The following is a 23823-nucleotide window of genomic DNA, read 5'->3' as shown; positions in this document are numbered from 1 at the left end:
AGAGGGGGGATGGGAGAGAGAAAGAGGGGGGGTGGGAGAGAGAAAGAGGGGGGGTGGGAGAGAGAAAGAGGGGGGGTGGGAGAGAGAAAGAGGGGGGGTGGGAGAGAGAAAGAGGGGGGATGGGAGAGAGAAAGAGGGGGGATGGGAGAGAGAAAGAGGGAGAGTGAAGGGGAGCGAGAGAGAAAGAGAAGGTCAGTTAACATTGTGAGGGACAGAGAGTGCGTCCTACTGTATGTATGTATGTATGTATGTATGTATGTGTGTATGTATGTATGTATGTGTGTGTGTGTTACCCGTGTGTGTTCTTTTTGTGTCGTAGTGCCTCCCCCTCCATCATCCACTGCAGTATCTTGTGGTTTCTCTCCAGGTCCTCCAGCGGTACCTGGGCCTCCTGGACACGCCCCTCATCACCTTTACCTGTCGGCTCCGCCCCCTTCTTAGAGCCACGCTTCGATAGGGTGCTGCCCTTACTGCTGGGGTGCAGGGAACACACACACACACACACACACAGGTCAGAATGGTGATGGTCCACATGATTAAGACTAGCTAATGGACAGTGTTCTACATCAGTAAGACTAGCTAGTGGACAGTGTTCTACATTAGTAAGACTAGCTAGTGGACAGGGTTCTGCATGATTAAGACTAGCTAGTGGACAGCGTTCCGCATGATTAAGACTAGCTAGTGGACAGGGTTCTGCATGATTAAGACTAGCTAGTGGACAGGGTTCTACATTAGTAAGACTAGCTAGTGGACAGCGTTCTACATTAGTAAGACTAGCTAGTTGACAGTGTTCTACATTAGTAAGACTAGCTAGTGGACAGTGTTCTACATTAGTAAGACTAGCTAGTTGACAGAGTTCTACATTAGTAAGACTAGCTAGTGGACAGAGTTCTACATTAGTAAGACTAGCTAGTGGACAGAGTTCTACATTAGTAAGACTAGCTAGTTGACAGAGTTCTACATCAGTAAGACTAGCTAGTGGACAGCGTTCCACATTATTAAGGCTAGCTAGTTGACAGTGTTCTACATTAGTAAGACTAGCTAGTGGACAGTGTTCTACATGATTAAGACTAGCTAGTTGACAGAGTTCTACATTAGTAAGACTAGCTAGTGGACAGTATTCTACATTAGTAAGACTAGCTAGTTGACAGTGTTCTACATTAGTAAGACTAGCTAGTGGACAGTGTTCTACATTAGTAAGACTAGCTAGTTGACAGTGTTCTACATTAGTAAGACTAGCTAGTTGACAGTGTTCTACATTAGTAAGACTAGCTAGTTGACAGAGTTCTACATTAGTGAGGCTGAACTGTTCTAGTCATGAAAATCGTGACTTGAGTCCGAGTTTAGTTCGAGTCCTAGACTCAAGTACGACAACACTGATAACCCATAACCCCCCCAGGTACTAACCTATAGCCCATTGCGTCCATGGTCCCAGCCCCATCTGCGTAGTTGCGTCCCTTCCCGGTAGAGTAGTGGTGGGCCTCCCCGTTCCACAGGCCACTCCCCTGGGTCCTGGAGCCTCCACCTCCTCCTCCACCCAGCACCACCTCATCCATCTGGGGCTCTTTGGGCTTGGTGCCCCCTGGGGGGTAGTGGTAGCCATGCTTGTGGTGGTACACACCTGAGGGAACAGAGACATATAGGTTAAATAACTAGAACTCTACCTCTTAACCCAACAAAGATTCTGGTAGCCATGCTGGTAGCCATGCTGGTAGCCATGCTGGTAGCCATGTGGTGGAACAGCCTTTATGGACACATTCAAAAAGAGATTGGTTTAGCGGTGGTTTAGCGGTGGTTTAGCGGTGGTCTTTGGTATATTTCACCTCTGTACCTCTGGGCCTGTACTTATTAAGCCTCTCAGGATAAGAGTGCTGATCTGGGATCAGATTGACCTTTAAAATCATAAAGAATATGATTCTATGGACAGCACTCCTACTCTGATGCTCTGTTGGTTGAATACACTCCATCACATTGATTATACAACGTCAACACTGTACGTACGTAGACTACTGAGCTTGTCTGATGCTTTAAGCACGGAGATTTAAAAAAATAATGAAGACGCCAAAAATGACTAAAGAGGGAGCTAGAAATCATCATAGCCTAACCAGAAGGGGAAAAAAACCTATTCCCTCCCGCGGCAGGTCTTCTCGGATTAAGACATTATGCTTCTGAAGTTGCTGGTAACAGGCTAAACCAGCGGTAGGCAACCTTCTCCACGTGGAGTGCCAAGTCATCCTACCAACCTTCTCCACGTGGAGTGCCAAGGTATCCTACCAACCTTCTCCACGTGGAGTGCCAAGGTATCCTACCAACCTTCTCCACGTGGAGTGCCAAGGTATCCTACCAACCTTCTCCACGTGGAGTGCCAAGGTATCCATTTCTACTGATCTGTATACCAGTTATGGGTTTGCCAAGGTATCCTACCAACCTTCTCCACGTGGAGTGCCAAGTTATCCATTTCTACTGATCTGTATACCAGTTATGGGTTTGCCAAGGTATCCTACCAACCTTCTCCACGTGGAGTGCCAAGGTATCCATTTCTACTGATCTGTATACCAGTTATGGGTTTGCCAAGGTATCCTACCAACCTTCTCCACGTGGAGTGCCAAGGTATCCATTTCTACTGATCTGTATACCAGTTATGGGTTTGCCAAGGTATCCTACCAACCTTCTCCACGTGGAGTGCCAAGGTATCCATTTCTACTGATCTGTATACCAGTTATGGGTTTGCCAAGGTATCCATTTCTACTGATCTGTATACCAGTTATGAGTTTCATCTGCACATTTTCATGGAACAGTTTCATTTATAATAAAAAGTCATCTTTATTTAATTTTTTTTACCTTTATTTAACACGGCAAAATCTTATTTTCAATTCTTATTTTCAATGACGGCCTGGGAACAGTGGGTTAACTGCCTTGTTCAGGGGCAGAACAACAGATTTGTACCTTGTCAGCTCGGGGATTAGAACTTGCAACCTTCCGGTTACTAGTCCAACGCTCTAACCACTAGGCTATCCTGCCGGCCTCAATGTAAACGAATTATATCTAAATGAAAAGAATACAAATCTATAAACTAACTTCTATTGCCATGACCATGGGATGTCTGTGAGGAACTGGAAACTCCGTATCAACTATTAACTTCGTCCAGCCCGATCATACTAACAACCTTACCACACTGTATAAAATATTCTGCCACCTCAGAGTTTCCCACGCCAGCGAGCTAAGAAGTAATCAGGTAGGTCTATTTTATGACGTTTCCACCGGATCAGAGCATTACCCCCCCCAACATGCTGGGTGGTTATCGAAAAGGGAGAGAGCTGGTAACATTTTACGAATACGCTACATTGAGGGACTACAGTAATTCTCAATGAAGTGAAGAACAAACGACTCTGAGAAGCTCCACAGTGACGCTGCTTTAAGCCAATCAGAAATACGGTCAGATACCCAAATGGGCACATTTATATGCCCGCAGGCCAGGTAGCCTATAGGACTACTACTATTCAGGCCAGGTAGCCTATAGGACTACTACTATTCAGGCCAGGTAGCCTATAGGACTACTACTATTCAGGCCAGGTAGCCTATAGGACTACTACTATTCAGGCCAGGTAGCCTATAGGACTACTACTATTCCGGCCAGGTAGCCTATAGGACTACTACTATTCCGGCCAGGTAGCCTATAGGACTACTACTATTCAGGCCAGGTAGCCTATAGGACTACTACTATTCAGGCCAGGTAGCCTATAGGACTACTACTATTCAGGCCAGGTAGCCTATAGGACTACTACTATTCAGGCCAGGTAGCCTATAGGACTACTACTATTCAGGCCAGGTAGCCTATAGGACTACTACTATTCAGGCCAGGTAGCCTATAGGACTACTACTATGTGCTATTCAGGCCAGGTAGCCTATAGGACTACTACTATGTGTAATCAGGCCAGGTAGCCTATAGGACTACTACTATTCAGGCCAGGTAGCCTATAGGACTACTACTATTCAGGCCAGGTAGCCTATAGGACTACTACTATTCAGGCCAGGTAGCCTATAGGACTACTACTATGTGTAATCAGGCCAGGTAGCCTATAGGACTACTACTATGTGTAATCAGGCCAGGTAGCCTATAGGACTACTACTATGTGTAAATCAGGCTCTGAGGGGTGGCCAGTCCTCTTCTGTCCATTAAGACAGGTGTGAATCAGACAGATGTGAATCAGACAGATGTGAATCAGACAGGTGTGAATCAGACAGATGTGAATCAGACAGATGTGAATCAGACAGATGTGAATCAGACAGATGTGAATCAGACAGATGTGAATCAGACAGGTGTGAATCAGACAGGTGTGAATCAGACAGATGTGAATCAGACAGATGTGAATCAGACAGGTGTGAATCAGACAGGTGTGAATCAGACAGGTGTGAATCAGACAGGTGTGAATCAGACAGATGTGAATCAGACAGATGTGAATCAGACAGGTGTGAATCAGACAGGTGTGAATCAGACAGGTGTGAATCAGACAGGTGTGAATCAGACAGGTGTGAATCAGACAGATGTGAATCAGACACGTGTGAATCAGACAGATGTGAATCAGACAGGTGTGAATCAGACAGGTGTGAATCAGACAGATGTGAATCAGACAGGTGTGAATCAGACAGATGTGAATCAGACAGGTGTGAATCAGACAGATGTGAATCAGACAGGTGTGAATCAGACAGATGTGAATCAGACAGATGTGAATCAGACAGGTGTGAATCAGACAGATGTGAATCAGACAGGTGTGAATCAGACAGGTGTGAATCAGACAGGTGTGAATCAGACAGGTGTGAATCAGACAGGTGTGAATCAGACAGGTGTGAATCAGACAGATGTGAATCAGACAGGTGTGAATCAGACAGGTGTGAATCAGACAGGTGTGAATCAGACAGGTGTGAATCAGACAGGTGTGAATCAGACAGGTGTGAATCAGACAGATGTGAATCAGACAGGTGTCTTATTTTTATTTATTTATATATATATATATGTCACTGCTCGACAAAAAAAAAAATCAAGGTTGCCAGGTGCACGGTGTTTCCTCCGACACATTGGTGCGGCTGGCTTCCGGGTTGGATGCGCGCTGTGTTAAGAAGCAGTGCGGCTTGTTTCGGTTGTGTATCGGAGGACGCATGACTTTCAACCTTCGTCTCTCCCGAGCCCGTACGGGAGTTGTAGCGATGAGACAAGATAGTAGCTACTAAAAACAATTGGACACCACGAAATAAAGACAACATTAAAATACCTGCTCCCATCCCCATTGGGTCCCCTCCCTTGGCTCCTGGCTTGTGACCTTTCACCCCTGGAGGCCACTGGGTTCTCCCAGAGTGAGGTGGAGGGTACACCCCTCCGTCGGGGGAGCGGGACTTGGGCGAATGTCTCCCGGTGCCTGGTGACTGACACCCCGGCGTCTCCATCACTCTCTGCACGTGTTCGTCCAAGATGGCCTCCGGGTTCTCCTCGTGCGCGTCCTGTAGCGCCAGAACACCGTTGTACGAGGTCTCTGAATAACGGGACCCGTAGTGGGGGTAGAGGGACGAGGTGGAGGGGGGGAGGGGCTTGTTGCCGTAGGGGGGGAGGGAGTTTACCATGGAGACGTCGGCATCGTCACCCTCCTCCTCCTATCACACAGCAGGAAAGAAAAGAAGGGGCGGGGTTAGAGGAGAAGCAGGTTAGTGTGTGTGTGGGATGATTACCATCCAAACCACGCACACGTCACACACACACACACACATCCAAACCACGCACACGTCACACACACACACACATCCAAACCACGCACACGTCACACACACACACACATCCAAACCACGCACACGTCACACACACACACACACATCCAAACCACGCACACGTCACACACACACACACACCCACCCAAACCACGCACACGTCACACACACACACACATATCCAAACCTCGCACACATCACACACACATCCAAACCTCGCACACGTCACACACACACACACACACATCCAAACCACACACACGTCACACGTCACACACACATCCAAACCACACACACGTCACACACACACACATCCAAACCACACACACACACACATCCAAACCACACACACCCAAACCACACACACACACATCCAAACCACACACACGTCACACACACACACACATCCAAACCACACACACGTCACACACACACACACACACACATCCAAACGACGCACACGCCACAGATACGTCTCACACACACACACACACACACCCTCCCAGTACGTACCAGTCTGACCCTCTTCAGTCTCTCCTCCAGCCTCTCCTGTGCTTCTCTCTCTCTCAGAACTGCCTCCAGTCGACTGATGAGGTCAACAGCAAACCTCTCCGGCTCAACGTGGACATCCTTTGGTACACGGTACGTACGCTAGACACAGAACATCTATCAGATCAACATCATTCACAGGGTCTACTGTTAGGACCACAGAACATCTATCAGATCATTCACAGGGTCTACTGTTAGGACCACAGAACATCTATCAGATCAACATCATTCACAGGGTCTACTGTTAGGACCACAGAACATCTATCAGGACCACAGAACATCTATCAGGACCACAGAACATCTATCAGGACCACAGAACATCTATCAGGACCACAGAACATCTATCAGGACCACAGAACATCTATCAGGACCACAGAACATTTATCAGATCATACACAGGATCTACTGTTAAGGACCACAGAACATCTATCAGATCAACATCATTCACAGGGTCTACTGTTAGGACCACAGAACATCTATCAGATCATTCACAGAGTCTACTGTTAGGACCACAGAACATCTATCAGATCATTCACAGAGTCTACTGTTAGGACCACAGAACATCTATCAGGACCACAGAACATCTATCAGATTATTCACAGAGTCTACTGTTAGGACCACAGAACATCTATCAGATCATTCAGAGTCTACTGTTAGGACCACAGAACATCTATCAGATCAACATCATTCACAGGGTCTACTGTTAAGGACCACAGAACATTTATCAGATCATACACAGGGTCTACTGTTAGGACCAAAGAACATCTATCAGGACCACAGAACATTTATCAGATCATACACAGGATCTACTGTTAAGGACCACAGAACATCTATCAGATCAACATCATTCACAGAGTCTACTGTTAGGACCACAGAATATCTATCAGATCATTCACAGAGTCTACTGTTAGGACCACAGAACATCTATCAGGACCACAGAACATCTATCAGGACCACAGAACATCTATCAGATCAACATCATTCACAGGGTCTACTGTTAAGGACCACAGAACATTTATCAGATCATACACAGGGTCTACTGTTAGGACCAAAGAACATCTATCAGGACCACAGAACATTTATCAGATCATACACAGGATCTACTGTTAAGGACCACAGAACATCTATCAGATCAACATCATTCACAGAGTCTACTGTTAGGACCACAGAATATCTATCAGATCATTCACAGAGTCTACTGTTAGGACCACAGAACATCTATCAGGACCACAGAACATCTATCAGGACCACAGAACATCTATCAGATCAACATCATTCACAGGGTCTACTGTTAAGGACCACAGAACATTTATCAGATCATACACAGGGTCTACTGTTAAGGACCACAGAACATCTATCAGATCAACATCATTCACAGGGTCTACTGTTAGGACCACAGAACATCTATCAGGACCACAGAACATCTATCAGGACCACAGAACATTTATCAGATCATACACAGGATCTACTGTTAAGGACCACAGAACATCTATCAGATCAACATCATTCACAGGGTCTACTGTTAGGACCACAGAACATCTATCAGGACCACAGAACATCTATCAGGACCACAGAACATCTATCAGATCAACATCATTCACAGGGTCTACTGTTAAGGACCACAGAACCTTTATCAGATCATACACAGGGTCTACTGTTAGGACCACAGAACATCTATCAGGACCACAGAACATCTATCAGGACCACAGAACATTTATCAGATCATACACAGGATCTACTGTTAAGGACCACAGAACATCTATCAGATCAACATCATTCACAGGGTCTACTGTTAGGACCACAGAACATCTATCAGGACCACAGAACATCTATCTGGACCACAGAACATCTATCAGGACCACAGAACATTTATCAGATCATACACAGGATCTACCGTTAGGACCACAGCCGGCACCAGATAGAGACCACATTCATTCTACTGGAACAGTGAAACTATTTAGTATGTCAAATATTTAGTATTTTGATAGTGTATACTTACAGGTATATGAGGTAGGGTATGGAGGTAGGGTATAAAGTAGTGTCTAGTTTATATACTACTTACAGGTATGTGAGGTAGGGTATGAGGTAGTGTGTAGTGTGTATACTACTTACAGGTATATGAGGTAGGGTATGAGGTAGTGTGTATTCTACTTACAGGTATATGAGGTAGGGTATGAGGAAGTGTGTATACTACTTACAGGTATATGAGGTATGGTATGAGGTAGGGTATGAGGTAGTGTGTATTCTACTTACAGGTATATGAGGTAGGGTATGAGGTAGTGTTTATACTACTTACAGGTATATGAGGTAGGGTATGAGGTAGGGTATGAGGTAGTGTGTAGTGCGTATACTACTTACAGGTATATGAGGTAGGGTATGAGGTAGTGTGTATACTACTTACAGGTATATGAGGTAGGGTTTGAGGTAGTGTGTAGTGTGTATACTACTTACATGTATATGAGGTAGGGTATGAGGTAGTGTGTAGTGTGTAGTGTGTATACTACTTACTAGTATATGAGGTAGGGTATGAGGTAGTGTGTATACTACTTACAGGTATATGAGGTAGGGTATGAGGTAGGGTATGAGGTAGGGTATGAGGTAGTGTGTAGTGTGTATACTACTTACAGGTATATGAGGTAGGGTATGGAGGTAGGGTATGAGGTAGTGTGTTGTGTGTATACTACTTACAGGTATATGAGGTAGGGTATGAGGTAGTGTGTAGTGGGTATACTACTTACAGGTATATGATGTAGGGTATGAGGTAGTGTGTAGTGTGTATACTACTTACAGGTATATGAGGTAGGGTATGAGGTAGGGTATGAGGTAGTGTGTATACTACTTACAGGTATATGAGGTAGGGTATAAGGTAGTGTGTATACTACTTACAGGTATATGAGGTAGGGTATGAGGTAGTGTGTAGTGTGTATACTACTTACAGGTATATGAGGTAGGGTATGAGGTAGTGTGTATTCTACTTACAGGTATATGAGGTAGGGTATGAGGTAGGGTATGAGGTAGTGTGTAGTGCGTATACTACTTACAGGTATATGAGGTAGGGTATGAGGTAGTGTGTATACTACTTACAGGTATATGAGGTAGGGTTTGAGGTAGTGTGTAGTGTGTATACTACTTACAGGTATATGAGGTAGGGTATGAGGTAGTGTGTAGTGTGTATACTACTTACTAGTATATGAGGTAGGGTATGAGGTAGTGTGTATACTACTTACAGGTATATGAGGTAGGGTATGAGGTAGGGTATGAGGTAGTGTGTAGTGTGTATACTACTTACAGGTATATGAGGTAGGGTATGGAGGTAGGGTATGAGGTAGTGTGTAGTGTGTATACTACTTACAGGTATATGAGGTAGGGTATGAGGTAGTGTGTAGTGGGTATACTACTTACAGGTATATGATGTAGGGTATGAAGTAGTGTGTAGTGTGTATACTACTTACAGGTATATGAGGTAGGGTATGAGGTAGGGTATGAGGTAGTGTGTATACTACTTACAGGTATATGAGGTAGGGTATAAGGTAGTGTGTATACTACTTACAGGTATATGAGGTAGGGTATGAGGTAGTGTGTAGTGTGTATACTACTTACAGGTATATGAGGTAGGGTATGAGGTAGTGTGTATTCTACTTACAGGTATATGAGGTAGGGTATGAGGTAGTGTTTATACTACTTACAGGTATGAGGTAGGGTATGAGGTAGTGTGTAGTGCGTATACTACTTACAGGTATATGAGGTAGGGTATGAGGTAGTGTGTATACTACTTACAGGTATATGAGGTAGGGTATGAGGTAGTGTGTAGTGTGTATACTACTTACAGGTATATGATGTAGGGTATGAGGTAGTGTGTAGTGTGTATACTACTTACAGGTATATGAGGTAGGGTATGAGGTAGGGTATGAGGTAGTGTGTATACTACTTACAGGTATATGAGGTAGGGTATAAGGTAGTGTGTATACTACTTACAGGTATATGAGGTAGGGTATGAGGTAGTGTGTAGTGTGTATACTACTTACAGGTATATGAGGTAGGGTATGAGGTAGTGTGTATTCTACTTACAGGTATATGAGGTAGGGTATGAGGTAGTGTTTATACTACTTACAGGTATGAGGGTAGGGTATGAGGTAGTGTGTAGTGCGTATACTACTTACAGGTATATGAGGTAGGGTATGAGGTAGTGTGTATACTACTTACAGGTATATGAGGTAGGGTATGAGGTAGTGTGTAGTGTGTATACTACTTACAGGTATATGCGGTAGGGTATGAGGTAGTGTGTAGTGTGTATACTACTTACTAGTATATGAGGTAGGGTATGAGGTAGTGTGTATACTACTTACAGGTATATGAGGTAGGGTATGAGGTAGGGTATGAGGTAGGGTATGAGGTAGTGTGTAGTGTGTATACTACTTACAGGTATATGAGGTAGGGTATGGAGGTAGGGTATGAGGTAGTGTTTATACTACTTACAGGTATGAGGTAGGGTATGAGGTAGTGTGTAGTGCGTATACTACTTACAGGTATATGAGGTAGGGTATGAGGTAGTGTGTATACTACTTACAGGTATATGAGGTAGGGTATGAGGTAGTGTGTAGTGTGTATACTACTTACAGGTATATGAGGTAGGGTATGAGGTAGTGTGTAGTGTGTATACTACTTACTAGTATATGAGGTAGGGTATGAGGTAGGGTATGAGGTAGTGTGTATACTACTTACAGGTATATGAGGTAGGGTATAAGGTAGTGTGTATACTACTTACAGGTATATGAGGTAGGGTATGAGGTAGTGTGTAGTGTGTATACTACTTACAGGTATATGAGGTAGGGTATGAGGTAGTGTGTATTCTACTTACAGGTATATGAGGTAGGGTATGAGGTAATGTTTATACTACTTACAGGTATGAGGTAGGGTATGAGGTAGTGTGTAGTGCGTATACTACTTACAGGTATATGAGGTAGGGTATGAGGTAGTGTGTATACTACTTACAGGTATATGAGGTAGGGTATGAGGTAGTGTGTATACTACTTACAGGTATATGAGGTAGGGTATGAGGTAGGGTATGAGGTAGGGTATGAGGTAGTGTGTAGTGTGTATACTACTTACAGGTATATGAGGTAGGGTATGGAGGTAGGGTATGAGGTAGTGTGTATACTACTTACAGGTATGAGGTAGGGTATGAGGTAGTGTGTAGTGCGTATACTACTTACAGGTATATGAGGTAGGGTATGAGGTAGTGTGTATACTACTTACAGGTATATGAGGTAGGGTATGAGGTAGTGTGTAGTGTGTATACTACTTACAGGTATATGAGGTAGGGTATGAGGTAGTGTGTAGTGTGTATACTACTTACTAGTATATGAGGTAGGGTATGAGGTAGTGCGTATACTACTTACAGGTATATGAGGTAGGGTATGAGGTAGGGTATGAGGTAGGGTATGAGGTAGTGTGTAGTGTGTATACTACTTAAAGGTATATGAGGTAGGGTATGGAGGTAGGGTATGAGGTAGTGTGTATACTACTTACAGGTATATGAGGTAGGGTATGAGGTAGTGTGTAGTGGGTATACTACTTACAGGTATATGATGTAGGGTATGAGGTAGTGTGTAGTGTGTATACTACTTACAGGTATATGAGGTAGGGTATGAGGTAGGGTAGAGGTAGTGAGTATACTACTTAAAGGGTATATGAGGTAGGGTATGAGGTAGTGTGTATACTACTTACAGGTATATGAGGTAGGGTATGAGGTAGTGTGTAGTGTGTATACTACTTACAGGTATGTGAGGTAGGGGCACGCGTCCGTTGGCTTTGGCACTTTCATGCATCTCTCTACGATGCTGTTTACGATACCGGTAGGGTGGAACACCATCCCTGCAACACACACACACACACACACACACATGTTAGTATTCAGAAGAATGTGTTTCAGTGTGTTTGTGCAAAAAGTCCATGACAGTGTATGTATGTGTGACAGATAGAGGATGTGTGTGTGTGTATTTCCGTGTGTGTGTATTTCCGTGTGTGTGTACTCACACACTGCTGTCGGTCAGTGAGAGTGTGTCGCCGTCGGAGACGCTGGACAAGCTCTGCTGTTCACTGTCGTTAGCGCTGGTTGCCGGGGCGCGAGCAGAACCCATGTTCACGTAGTAGGGGTTAACCACCGGCTCTCTGCATGGTCTGAGGTCACACACACAGGCACACACACACACAGAGACAACACACACACGCAGAGACACACACACACGCAGAGACACACACACACACGCAGAGACACACACACACGCAGAGACACACACACACGCAGAGACACACACACACGCAGAGACACACAGACACACACACGCAGAGACACAGAGAGACACACAGACACACACACACACACACACACACACACACACACACAGACACACATACAGAGACACACACACACACACACACACACACACACACACACACACACACAGACACAGGAAGTATTCAAACCCCTTCACATTTTCCACATTTTGTTATGTTACAGCCTTGTTCTAAAATTGATTAAATAACAAATTCTCAATCTACACATAATATCCCATAATGACAAAAGCGAAAACAGAATTTTATAGAAATATTTGCAAAAAATATAAACTGTATTTCCATAAGTATTCAGACCCTTTGCTATGACATGTTGAAATTGAGCTCAGGTGCATCTGGTTTCCATTGATCATCTTTGACATGTTTCTACAACTTGATTGTTGTCCACCTGTGGTAAATTCTATTGATTGGACATGATTTGGAAAGGCACACACCTGTCAATATAAGGTCCCACAGTTGACAGTGCATGTCAGAGCAAAAACCAAGACATGAGGTCGAAGGAATTGTCAGTAGATCAAGGCACAGATCTGTATCAAGGCACAGATCTGGGGAAGGGTACCAAACAATGTCTGCAGCATTGAAGGTCCCCAAGAACACAGTGGCCTCCATCATTCTTAAAAGGAAGAAGTTTGGAGCCACTAAGACTCTTCCTACAGCTGGCCACCCGGCCAAACTGAACAATCAGTGGAGAAGGGCCTTCGTCGGGGATGTGACCAAGAACCCGATGGTCACTCTGACAGAGCTCTATAGTTCCTCTGTGGAGATGAGAACCTTCCAGAAGGCCTTTATGGTACTGAATTGCCAGACGGAAGCCACTCAGTAAAAGGCTCACGACAACCCGCTTGGAGTTTGCCAAAAGGTACCTAAAGGACTCTCAGACCTATGAGAAACAAGATTCTCTGGTCTGATGAAACCAAGATTGAACTCTTTAGCAGGAATACCAAGCATCATGTCTGGAGGAAACCTGGCACCATCCCTACGGTGAAGCATGGTGGTGGCAGCATCATGCTGTTGGGTTGTTTTTCAGCGGCAGGGACTGTGAGACTAGTCAGGATCGAGGGAAATATGAACGGAGCAAAGTACAGAGAGACCCTTGATGAAAACCTGCTCCAGAGCACTCAGGACCTCAGACTGGGACGAAGGTTCACCTTCCAACAGGATAATGACCCTAAAGCACACAGCCAAGACAACACAGGAATGGCTTCAGGACAAGTCTCAATGTCCTTGAGTGGCCCAGACAGAGCCCGGACTTGAACCCGATCGAACATCTCTGGAGAGAAAATAGCTGTGCAGCAAAACTCCCCATCCAACCTGACAGAACTTGAGAGGATCTGCAGAGAAGGGAGAAATTCCCCAAATACAGGTGTGCCAAGCTTGTAGCGTAATAATACCCAAGAAGACTCAAGGCTGTAATCGCTGCCAAAGGTGCTTCAACAAAGTACTGAGTAAAGGGTGTGAATACTTACGTAAATATGTAGAGTTAAAAATATATTTTTTTTTAAACGTTTTGCTTTGTCATTATGAGGTATTGTGATGTCATTATGAGGTATTGTGATGTCATTATGAGGTATTGTGATGTCATTATGAGGTATTGTGATGTCATTATGAGGTATTGTGATGTCATTATGAGGTATTGTGATGTCATTATGAGGTATTGTGATGTCATTATGTAAATGTCAGTCTTTTATTTTTAATAAATGTACAAATAAATAAAAAACGTTTTGCTTCGTCACTATGGAGTATTGTGTGTAATATATATATATATATATATATATATATATATATATATATATAGATAAAGATATAAAACTGTATTTTTTTGTGAAGAATCAACAACAAGTGGGACACAATCATGAAGTGGAACGACATTTATTGGATATTTCAAACTTTTTTAACAAATCAAAACTGAAAAATTGGGCGTGCAAAATTATTCAGCCCCTTTACTTTCAGTGCAGCAAACTCTCACAAAAAAATACAGTTTTATATCTTTATGTTTGACGCCTGAAATGTGGCAAAAGGTCGCAAAGTTCAAGGGGGCCGAATACTTTCGCAAGGCACTGTAGATATATATATATATTCCCTCATCAGACAACACTAGAGCTATGATGATACCAGTATCTCAATATTTTTCCAAAACAGGAAGCAGATCAAACTCGTATGTTAATTATTGAAGCTAAATCTTGGAAGATGAATGTGACTCTGGATGACAGCATGATGATGTCCGTTTCCAACATGATGGCTGTTCTCCTAAAGAAGTTAAATCTGCTTCGTGTTTTGTTGCCTTGCCGCGCGATACGGGCCTCCTCCCGGCGATACGGGCCTCCTCCCGGCGATACGGGCCTCCTCCCGGCGATACGGGCCTCCTCCCGGCGATACGGGCCTCTTCCCGGCGATAAGGGCCTCCTCCCGGCGATAAGGGCCTCCTCCCGGCGATACTAGTATCATCCCGGTGATGCTGGCATCCTCCCGGCGATACGGGCATCCTCCCGGCGATGCGGGCATCCTCCCGGCGATACGGGTATCATCCCGGCGATACGGGTATCATCCCGGCGATACGGGTATCCTCCCGGCGATACGGGTATCATCCCGGCGATACGGGTATCATCCCGGCGATACGGGCATCCTCCCGGCGATACTGGTATCATCCCGGCGATACGGGTATCACACACACACACACACGTCCATACACACTCTCTCTGGACTCCAACCTGTACTCTCGGCTTTCCCCTGCTCTCCGATTGGTCGACACTCTGTGAGGAGCCGTCTCCATTAGCAACCTCTGGGTCAGCCTGCTGGCCTGCGTATCCCCGCTCTCCTCTTCTCCCTCCTCCTCTTCCTCCTCCTCCTCCCGGCACCTGAAACACAACCACCTTAATTCACCAAGTTACATTCACCTGGACCTGGAGTTTAACCTGGTGACATGGTGCTGACAACAACAACACAATACAGACAAGAATACGCAGACTCTAGACACACAGACTCTAGACACCAGGAGTTTAACCTGGTGACATGGTGCTGACAACAACACAATACAGACAAGAATACACACAGACTCTAGACACCAGGAGTTTAACCTGGTGACATGGTGCTGACAACAACAACACAATACAGACAAGAATACGCAGAGAGACACGCAGACTCGAGACACGCAGAGAGACACGCAGAGAGACACGCAGAGAGACACGCAGACTCTAGACACGCAGACTCTAGACACACAGACTCTAGACACACAGACTCTAGACACACAGACTCTAGACACACAGACTCTAGACACGCAGACTCTAGACACGCAGACTAGACACGCAGACTCTATACACGCAGACTCTAGACACGCAGACTCTAGACACGCAGAGAGACACACACCTCCACTCTACGTCTTCTGTGAGGGTGGGCAGGTAGCCAGGCTGCCCAGGACCCGATGAGGAGCTGTGGTCGCTGGGTGGTTTGGGGCTCTCCTCCCCTGTCTGGGTGTACTCCAGGTAGCTGTCTGACTTCAGGAACAGAGGGTAGGTGTTCTCCTCCATAGTGCTCTGGATCTCCGTCTGGGCCTGGGAGAGGGACGACTTCGCTTCAGTACAAAGTTTCAAAAAATGTATTGTTCATTCGGGCTATAAAACAAAAGAAAAAACGAAGGTGAGACTAAAAATGAGGGGAAGCTGGGTTCTTCACCAGCAGCAACACAGAGAGAGGGAAGCTGGGTTCTCTACCAGCAGCAACACAGAGAGAGGGAAACTGGGTTCTACACCAGCAGCAACACAGAGAGAGGGAAACTGGGTTCTACACCAGCAGCAACACAGAGAGAGGGAAGCTGGGTTCTCTACCAGCAGCAACACAGAGAGAGGGAAGCTGGGTTCTACACCAGCAGCAACACAGAGAGAGGGAAGCTGGGTTCTCTACCAGCAGCAACACAGAGAGAGGGAAGCTGGGTTCTTCACCAGCAGCAACACAGAGAGAGGGAAGCTGGGTTCACTACCAGCAGCAACACAGAGAGAGGGAAGCTGGGTTCTCTACCAGCAGCAACACAGAGAGAGGGAAGCTGGGTTCACTACCAGCAGCAACACACAGCCCAGAGACGGAAGCTGGGTTCCACACCAGCAGCAACACAGAGAGAGGGAAGCTGGGTTCTACACCAGCAGCAACACAGAGAGAGGGAAGCTGGGTTCTCTACCAGCAGCAACACAGAGGAAGGGAAGCTGGGTTCTTCACCAGCAGCAACACAGAGAGAGGGAAGCTGGGTTCCACACCAGCAGCAACACAGAGAGAGGGAAGCTGGGTTCTACACCAGCAGCAACACAGAGAGAGGGAAGCTGGGTTCTCTACCAGCAGCAACACAGAGAAAGGGAAGCTGGGTTCTCTACCAGCAGCAACACAGAGAGGGAAGCTGGGTTCTCTACCAGCAGCAACACAGAGAGGGAAGCTGGGTTCTTCACCAGCAGCAACACAGAGAGGGAAGCTGGGTTCTTTACCAGCAGCAACACAGGGAGAGGGAAGCTGGGTTCTTCACCAGCAGCAACACAGAGAGAGGGAAGCTGGGTTCTCTACCAGCAGCAACACAGAGAGAGGGAAGCTGGGTTCTTCACCAGCAGCAACACAGAGAGAGGGAAGCTGGGTTCTCTACCAGCAGCAACACAGAGAAAGGGAAGCTGGGTTCTTCACCAGCAGCAACACAGAGAGAGGGAAGCTGGGTTCACTACCAGCAGCAACACAGAGAGAGGGAAGCTGGGTTCTCTAACAGCAGCAACACAGAGAGAGGGAAGCTGGGTTCACTACCAGCAGCAACACACAGCCCAGAGACGGAAGCTGGGTTCCACACCAGCAGCAACACAGAGAGAGGGAAGCTGGGTTCTACACCAGCAGCAACACAGAGAGAGGGAAGCTGGGTTCTCTACCAGCAGCAACACAGAGAAAGGGAAGCTGGGTTCTTCACCAGCAGCAACACAGAGAGAGGGAAGCTGGGTTCCACACCAGCAGCAACACAGAGAGAGGGAAGCTGGGTTCTCTACCAGCAGCAACACAGAGAGAGGGAAGCTGGGTTCTCTACCAGCAGCAACACAGAGAGGGAAGCTGGGTTCTCTACCAGCAGCAACACAGAGAGGGAAGCTGGGTTCTTCACCAGCAGCAACACAGAGAGGGAAGCTGGGTTCTCTACCAGCAGCAACACAGGGAGAGGGAAGCTGGGTTCTTCACCAGCAGCAACACGGAGAGAGGGAAGCTGGGTTCTCTACCAGCAGCAACACAGAGAGAGGGAAGCTGGGTTCTTCACCAGCAGCAACACAGAGAGAGGGAAGCTGGGTTCTCTACCAGCAGCAACACAGGAAAGGGAAGCTGGGTTCTTCACCAGCAGCAACACAGAGAGAGGGAAGCTGGGTTCTCTAACAGCAGCAACACAGAGAGAGGGAAGCTGGGTTCTACACCAGCAGCAACACAGAGAGAGGGAAGCTGGGTTCTACACCAGCAGCAACACAGAGAGAGGGAAGCTGGGTTCTCTACCAGCAGCAACACAGAGAAAGGGAAGCTGGGTTCTTCACCAGCAGCAACACAGAGGGAGGGAAGCTGGGTTCTTCACCAGCAGCAACACAGAGAGAGGGAAGCTGGGTTCTTCACCAGCAGCAACACAGAGAGAAGGAAGCTGGGTTCTCTACCAGCAGCAACACAGGAAAGGGAAGCTGGGTTCTTCACCAGCAGCAACACAGAGAGAGGGAAGCTGGGTTCTCTAACAGCAGCAACACAGAGAGGGGGAAGCTGGGTTCTCTACCAGCAGCAACACAGAGAGAGGGAAGCTGGGTTCACTACCAGCAGCAACACACAGCCCAGAGACGGAAGCTGGGTTCCACACCAGCAGCAACACAGAGAGAGGGAAGCTGGGTTCTACACCAGCAGCAACACAGAGAGAGGGAAGCTGGGTTCTCTACCAGCAGCAACACAGAGAAAGGGAAGCTGGGTTCTTCACCAGCAGCAACACAGAGAGAGGGAAGCTGGGTTCCACACCAGCAGCAACACAGAGAGAGGGAAGCTGGGTTCTACACCAGCAGCAACACAGAGAGAGGGAAGCTGGGTTCTCTACCAGCAGCAACACAGAGAGAGGGAAGCTGGGTTCTCTACCAGCAGCAACACAGAGAGGGAAGCTGGGTTCTCTACCAGCAGCAACACAGAGAGGGAAGCTGGGTTCTTCACCAGCAGCAACACAGAGAGGGAAGCTGGGTTCTCTACCAGCAGCAACACAGAGAGAGGGAAGCTGGGTTCTTCACCAGCAGCAACACAGAGAGGGAAGCTGGGTTCTCTACCAGCAGCAACACAGGAAAGGGAGCTGGGTTCTTCACCAGCAGCAACACAGAGAGAGGGAAGCTGGGTTCTCTAACAGCAGCAACACAGAGAGAGGGAAGCTGGGTTCTACACCAGCAGCAACACAGAGAGAGGGAAGCTGGGTTCTACACCAGCAGCAACACAGAGAGAGGGAAGCTGGGTTCTCTACCAGCAGCAACACAGAGAAAGGGAAGCTGGGTTCTACACCAGCAGCAACACAGAGAGAGGGAAGCTGGGTTCTCTACCAGCAGCAACACAGAGAAAGGGAAGCTGGGTTCTTCACCAGCAGCAACACAGAGGGAGGGAAGCTGGGTTCTTCACCAGCAGCAACACAGAGAGAGGGAAGCTGGGTTCTTCACCAGCAGCAACACAGAGAGAGGGAAGCTGGGTTCTCTACCAGCAGCAACACAGGAAAGGGAAGCTGGGTTCTTCACCAGCAGCAACACAGAGAGAGGGAAGCTGGGTTCTCTAACAGCAGCAACACAGAGAGGGGGAAGCTGGGTTCTACACCAGCAGCAACACAGAGAGAGGGAAGCTGGGTTCTACACCAGCAGCAACACAGAGAGAGGGAAGCTGGGTTCTCTACCAGCAGCAACACAGGAAAGGGAAGCTGGGTTCTTCACCAGCAGCAACACAGAGAGAGGGAAGCTGGGTTCTCTAACAGCAGCAACACAGAGAGGGGGAAGCTGGGTTCTACACCAGCAGCAACACAGAGAGAGGGAAGCTGGGTTCTACACCAGCAGCAACACAGAGAGAGGGAAGCTGGGTTCTCTACCAGCAGCAACACAGAGAGAGGGAAGCTGGGTTCTTCACCAGCAGCAACACAGAGAGAGGGGAAGCTGGGTTCACTACCAGCAGCAACACAGAGAGAGGGAAGCTGGGTTCTCTACCAGCAGCAACACAGAGAGAGGGAAGCTGGGTTCACTACCAGCAGCAACACACAGCCCAGAGACGGAAGCTGGGTTCCACACTAGCAGCAACACAGAGAGAGTGAAGCTGGGTTCTACACCAGCAGCAACACAGAGAGAGGGAAGCTGGGTTCTCTACCAGCAGCAACACAGAGAAAGGGAAGCTGGGTTCCTCACCAGCAGCAACACAGAGAGAGGGAAGCTGGGTTCTCTACCAGCAGCAAACACAGAGAGAGGGAAGCTGGGTTCTCTACCAGCAGCAACACAGAGAGAGGGAAGCTGGGTTCTTCACCAGCAGCAACACAGAGAGAGGGAAGCTGGGTTCTCTACCAGCAGCAACACAGAGAGAGGGAAGCTGGGTTCTACACCAGCAGCAACACAGAGAGGGAAGCTGGGTTCACTACCAGCAGCAACACAGAGAGGGAAGCTGGGTTCTCCACCAGCAGCAACACAGAGAGAGGGAAGCTGGGTTCTCTACCAGCAGCAACACAGGGAGAGGGAAGCTGGGTTCTCTAACAGCAGCAACACAGGGAGAGGGAAGCTGGGTTCTCTAACAGCAGCAACACAGGGAGAGGGGAAGCTGGGTTCTACAGCGCAACACAGCGAGGAAGCTGGGTCACTAACCGCAGGCAGACACAGAGAGGGAAGCTGGGTTCACTACCAGCAGCAACACAGAGAGGGAAGCTGGGTTCACTACCAGCAGCAACACAGAGAGGGAAGCTGGGTTCACTACCAGCAGCAACACAGAGAGGGAAGCTGGGTTCCTACCAGCAGGCACACAGACGAGGGAAGCTGGGTTCACTCCCAGCAGCAACACAGAGAGTGGACAGCTGGGTTCACTACCAGCAGGCACACCAGAGAGGGAAAGCTGGGTTCTCTACCAGCAGCAACACAGAGAGGGAAGCTTGGGGTTCACTATCCGAGCAGCAACACAGAGAGACGGGAACGGTGGGTTCTTCTACCAGCAGGCAACACAGAGGGCAAGCTGGGTTCAACTACCAGCAGCTAACACAGAGAGAGGAAGCTGGGTTTCTTACCAGCAGCAACCTACAGAGAGGGAAGCTGGGTTCACTACCAGCAGCAACACAGAGAGGGAAGCTGGGTTTACTACCAGCAGCAACACAGAGAGGGGAAAGCTGGGTTCACTACCAGCAGCAACACAGAGAGGGAAGCTGGGTTTACTACCAGCAGCAACACAGAGAGGGAAGCTGGGTTCACTACCAGCAGCAACACAGAGAGGGAAGCTGGGTTCACTACCAGCAGCAACACACAGTTGTTGGTTATGTACAAGCTACCAACACAACCAGCCCTGGTCCACAACTGGGCATGAAAATATGTCTGCAATAAAATGTCAATGAATGTATAGGTGTCCTGATTCCTGTGTCTCCCTAGAGGAGGATATTAACAACCGCTTCCTGTGTCTCCCTAGAGGAGGATATTAACAACCGCATCCTGTGTCTCCCTAGAGGAGGATATTAACAACCGCTTCCTGTGTCTCCTGAGAGGAGGATATTAACAATCGCTTCCTGTGTCTCCCTAGAGGAGGATATTAACAATCGCTTCCTGTGTCTCCCTAGAGGAGGATATTAACAATCGCTTCCTGTGTCTCCTGAGAGGAGGATATTAACAACCGCATCCTGTGTCTCCCTAGAGGAGGATATTAACAATCGCTTCCTGTGTCTCCTGAGAGGAGGATATTAACAACCGCATCCTGTGTCTCCCTAGAGGAGGATATTAACAATCGCTTCCTGTGTCTCCTGAGAGGAGGATATTAACAACCGCTTCCTGTGTCTCCCTAGAGGAGGATATTAACAATCGCTTCCTGTGTCTCCTGAGAGGAGGATATTAACAACCGCATCCTGTGTCTCCCTAGAGGAGGATATTAACAACCGCTTCCTGTGTCTCCTGAGAGGAGGATATTAACAATCGCTTCCTGTGTCTCCCTAGAGGAGGATATTAACAATCGCTTCCTGTGTCTCCTGAGAGGAGGATATTAACAACCGCTTCCTGTGTCTCCTGAGAGGAGGATATTAACAACCGCTTCCTGTGTCTCCCTAGAGGAGGATATTAACAATCGCTTCCTGTGTCTCCTGAGAGGAGGATATTAACAACCGCTTCCTGTGTCTCCCGAGAGTAGGATATTAACAACCGCTTCCTGTGTCTCCCGAGAGGAGGATATTAACAATCGCTTCCTGTGTCTCCTGAGAGGAGGATATTAACAACCGCTTCCTGTGTCTCCTAGAGGAGGATATTAACAACCGCTTCCTGTGTCGCCCTAGAGGAGGATATTAACAACCGCTTCCTGTGTCTCCCTAGAGGAGGATATTAACAATCGCTTCCTGTGTCTCCCTAGAGGAGGATATTAACAATCGCTTCCTGTGTCTCCTGAGAGGAGGATATTAACAACCGCTTCCTGTGTCTCCCGAGAGGAGGATATTAACAACCGCTTCCTGTGTCTCCCTAGAGGAGGATATTAACAATCGCTTCCTGTGTCTCCTGAGAGGAGGATATTAACAACCGCTTCCTGTGTCTCCCGAGAGGAGGATATTAACAACCGCTTCCTGTGTCTCCCGAGAGGAGGATATTAACAACCGCTTCCTGTGTCTCCTGAGAGGAGGATATTAACAACCGCTTCCTGTGTCTCCCTAGAGGAGGATATTAACAACCGCTTCCTGTGTCTCCTGAGAGGAGGATATTAACAACCGCTTCCTGTGTCTCCTGAGAGGAGGATATTAACAACCGCTTCCTGTGTTTCCCTAGAGGAGGATATTAACAACCGCTTCCTGTGTCTCCTGAGAGGAGGATATTAACAACCGCTTCCTGTGTCTCCTGAGAGGAGGATATTAACAACCGCTTCCTGTGTCTCCTGAGAGGAGGATATTAACAACCGCTTCCTGTGTTTCCCGAGAGGAGGATATTAACAACGTGCTCTCAACCATCTGCCTGGTCAGTGAAAGGTTATTAATAAAACAACCGCTTCCTGTTCCAACATCACGTACTGATTGGTTGATGCATTGCTACCTGTTGGAACATCACATAATGATTGGTTGATGCATTGCTACCTGCTCCAACACCACATAATGATTGGTTGATGCATTGCTACCTGCTCCAACACCACATAATGATTGGTTGATGCATTGCTACCTGCTCCAACACCACATAATGATTGGTTGATGCATTGCTTCCTGTTCCAACATCACATAATGATTGGTTGATGCATTGCTACCTATTCCAACATCACATGATTGGTTGATGTATTGCTACCTGTTGGAACATCACGTAATGATTGGTTGATGCATTGCTACCTATTCCAACATCACATATGATTGGTTGATGCATTGCTACCTATTCCAACATCACATAATGATTGGTTGATGCATTGCTTCCTGTGCCAACATCACGTAATGATTGGTTGATGCATTGCTACCTGCTCCAACATCACATGATTGGTTGATGTATTGCTACCTGTTGGAACATGGCAGGGTCCAGATGCAGTCGAACCACACAGTCTCTGATGAAGCTCTTAGTAGCTGGTTTAATCTGCCTCGACACGATGCCATTACTATCCTGGATATACTTCCTGGAAGGAGAGAGAATACAGAGATGAGAGAGAATAGAGAGATGAGAGAGATGAGAGAGAGAATAGAGAGAATACAGAGATGAGAGAGAGAATAGAGAGAATACAGAGATGAGAGAGAGAATAGAGAGAGAATAGAGAGATGAGAGAGAGAATAGAGAGAGAGAGATGAGAGAGAGAATAGAGAGAATACAGAGATGAGAGAGAGAATAGAGAGAATACAGAGATGAGAGAGAGAATAGAGAGAATACAGAGATGAGAGAGAGAATACAGAGAATACAGAGATGAGAGAGAGAATACAGAGAGAATACAGAGATGAGAGAGAGAATAGAGAGATGAGAGAGAGAATAGAGAGAGAATAGAGAGATGAGAGAG

At 47.1% G+C, this 23823-nt stretch overlaps 1 protein-coding gene across 1 annotated transcript in view; it reads right to left on the bottom strand.

Annotated features, from left to right (window-relative positions):
• The window catches only part of LOC109885463 (axin-1-like), a 40534-nt gene that overhangs the window by 4204 nt on the left and 12507 nt on the right, over window positions 1-23823 (bottom strand). The window contains 9 exon segments of the mRNA XM_031821711.1: window positions 294-473; window positions 1408-1621; window positions 5271-5646; window positions 6271-6408; window positions 12084-12180; window positions 12343-12486; window positions 15369-15515; window positions 16024-16208; window positions 23337-23451. Coding sequence (XP_031677571.1) covers window positions 294-473; window positions 1408-1621; window positions 5271-5646; window positions 6271-6408; window positions 12084-12180; window positions 12343-12486; window positions 15369-15515; window positions 16024-16208; window positions 23337-23451 — 1596 coding nt within the window.

This window comes from Oncorhynchus kisutch, unplaced genomic scaffold (assembly GCF_002021735.2).
Source record: "Oncorhynchus kisutch isolate 150728-3 unplaced genomic scaffold, Okis_V2 scaffold4011, whole genome shotgun sequence".
NCBI lineage: Eukaryota > Metazoa > Chordata > Actinopteri > Salmoniformes > Salmonidae > Oncorhynchus > Oncorhynchus kisutch.
The sequence above is the reverse complement of the archived record's forward strand: the minus strand, read 5'-3'. Positions and strand labels throughout refer to the sequence as shown.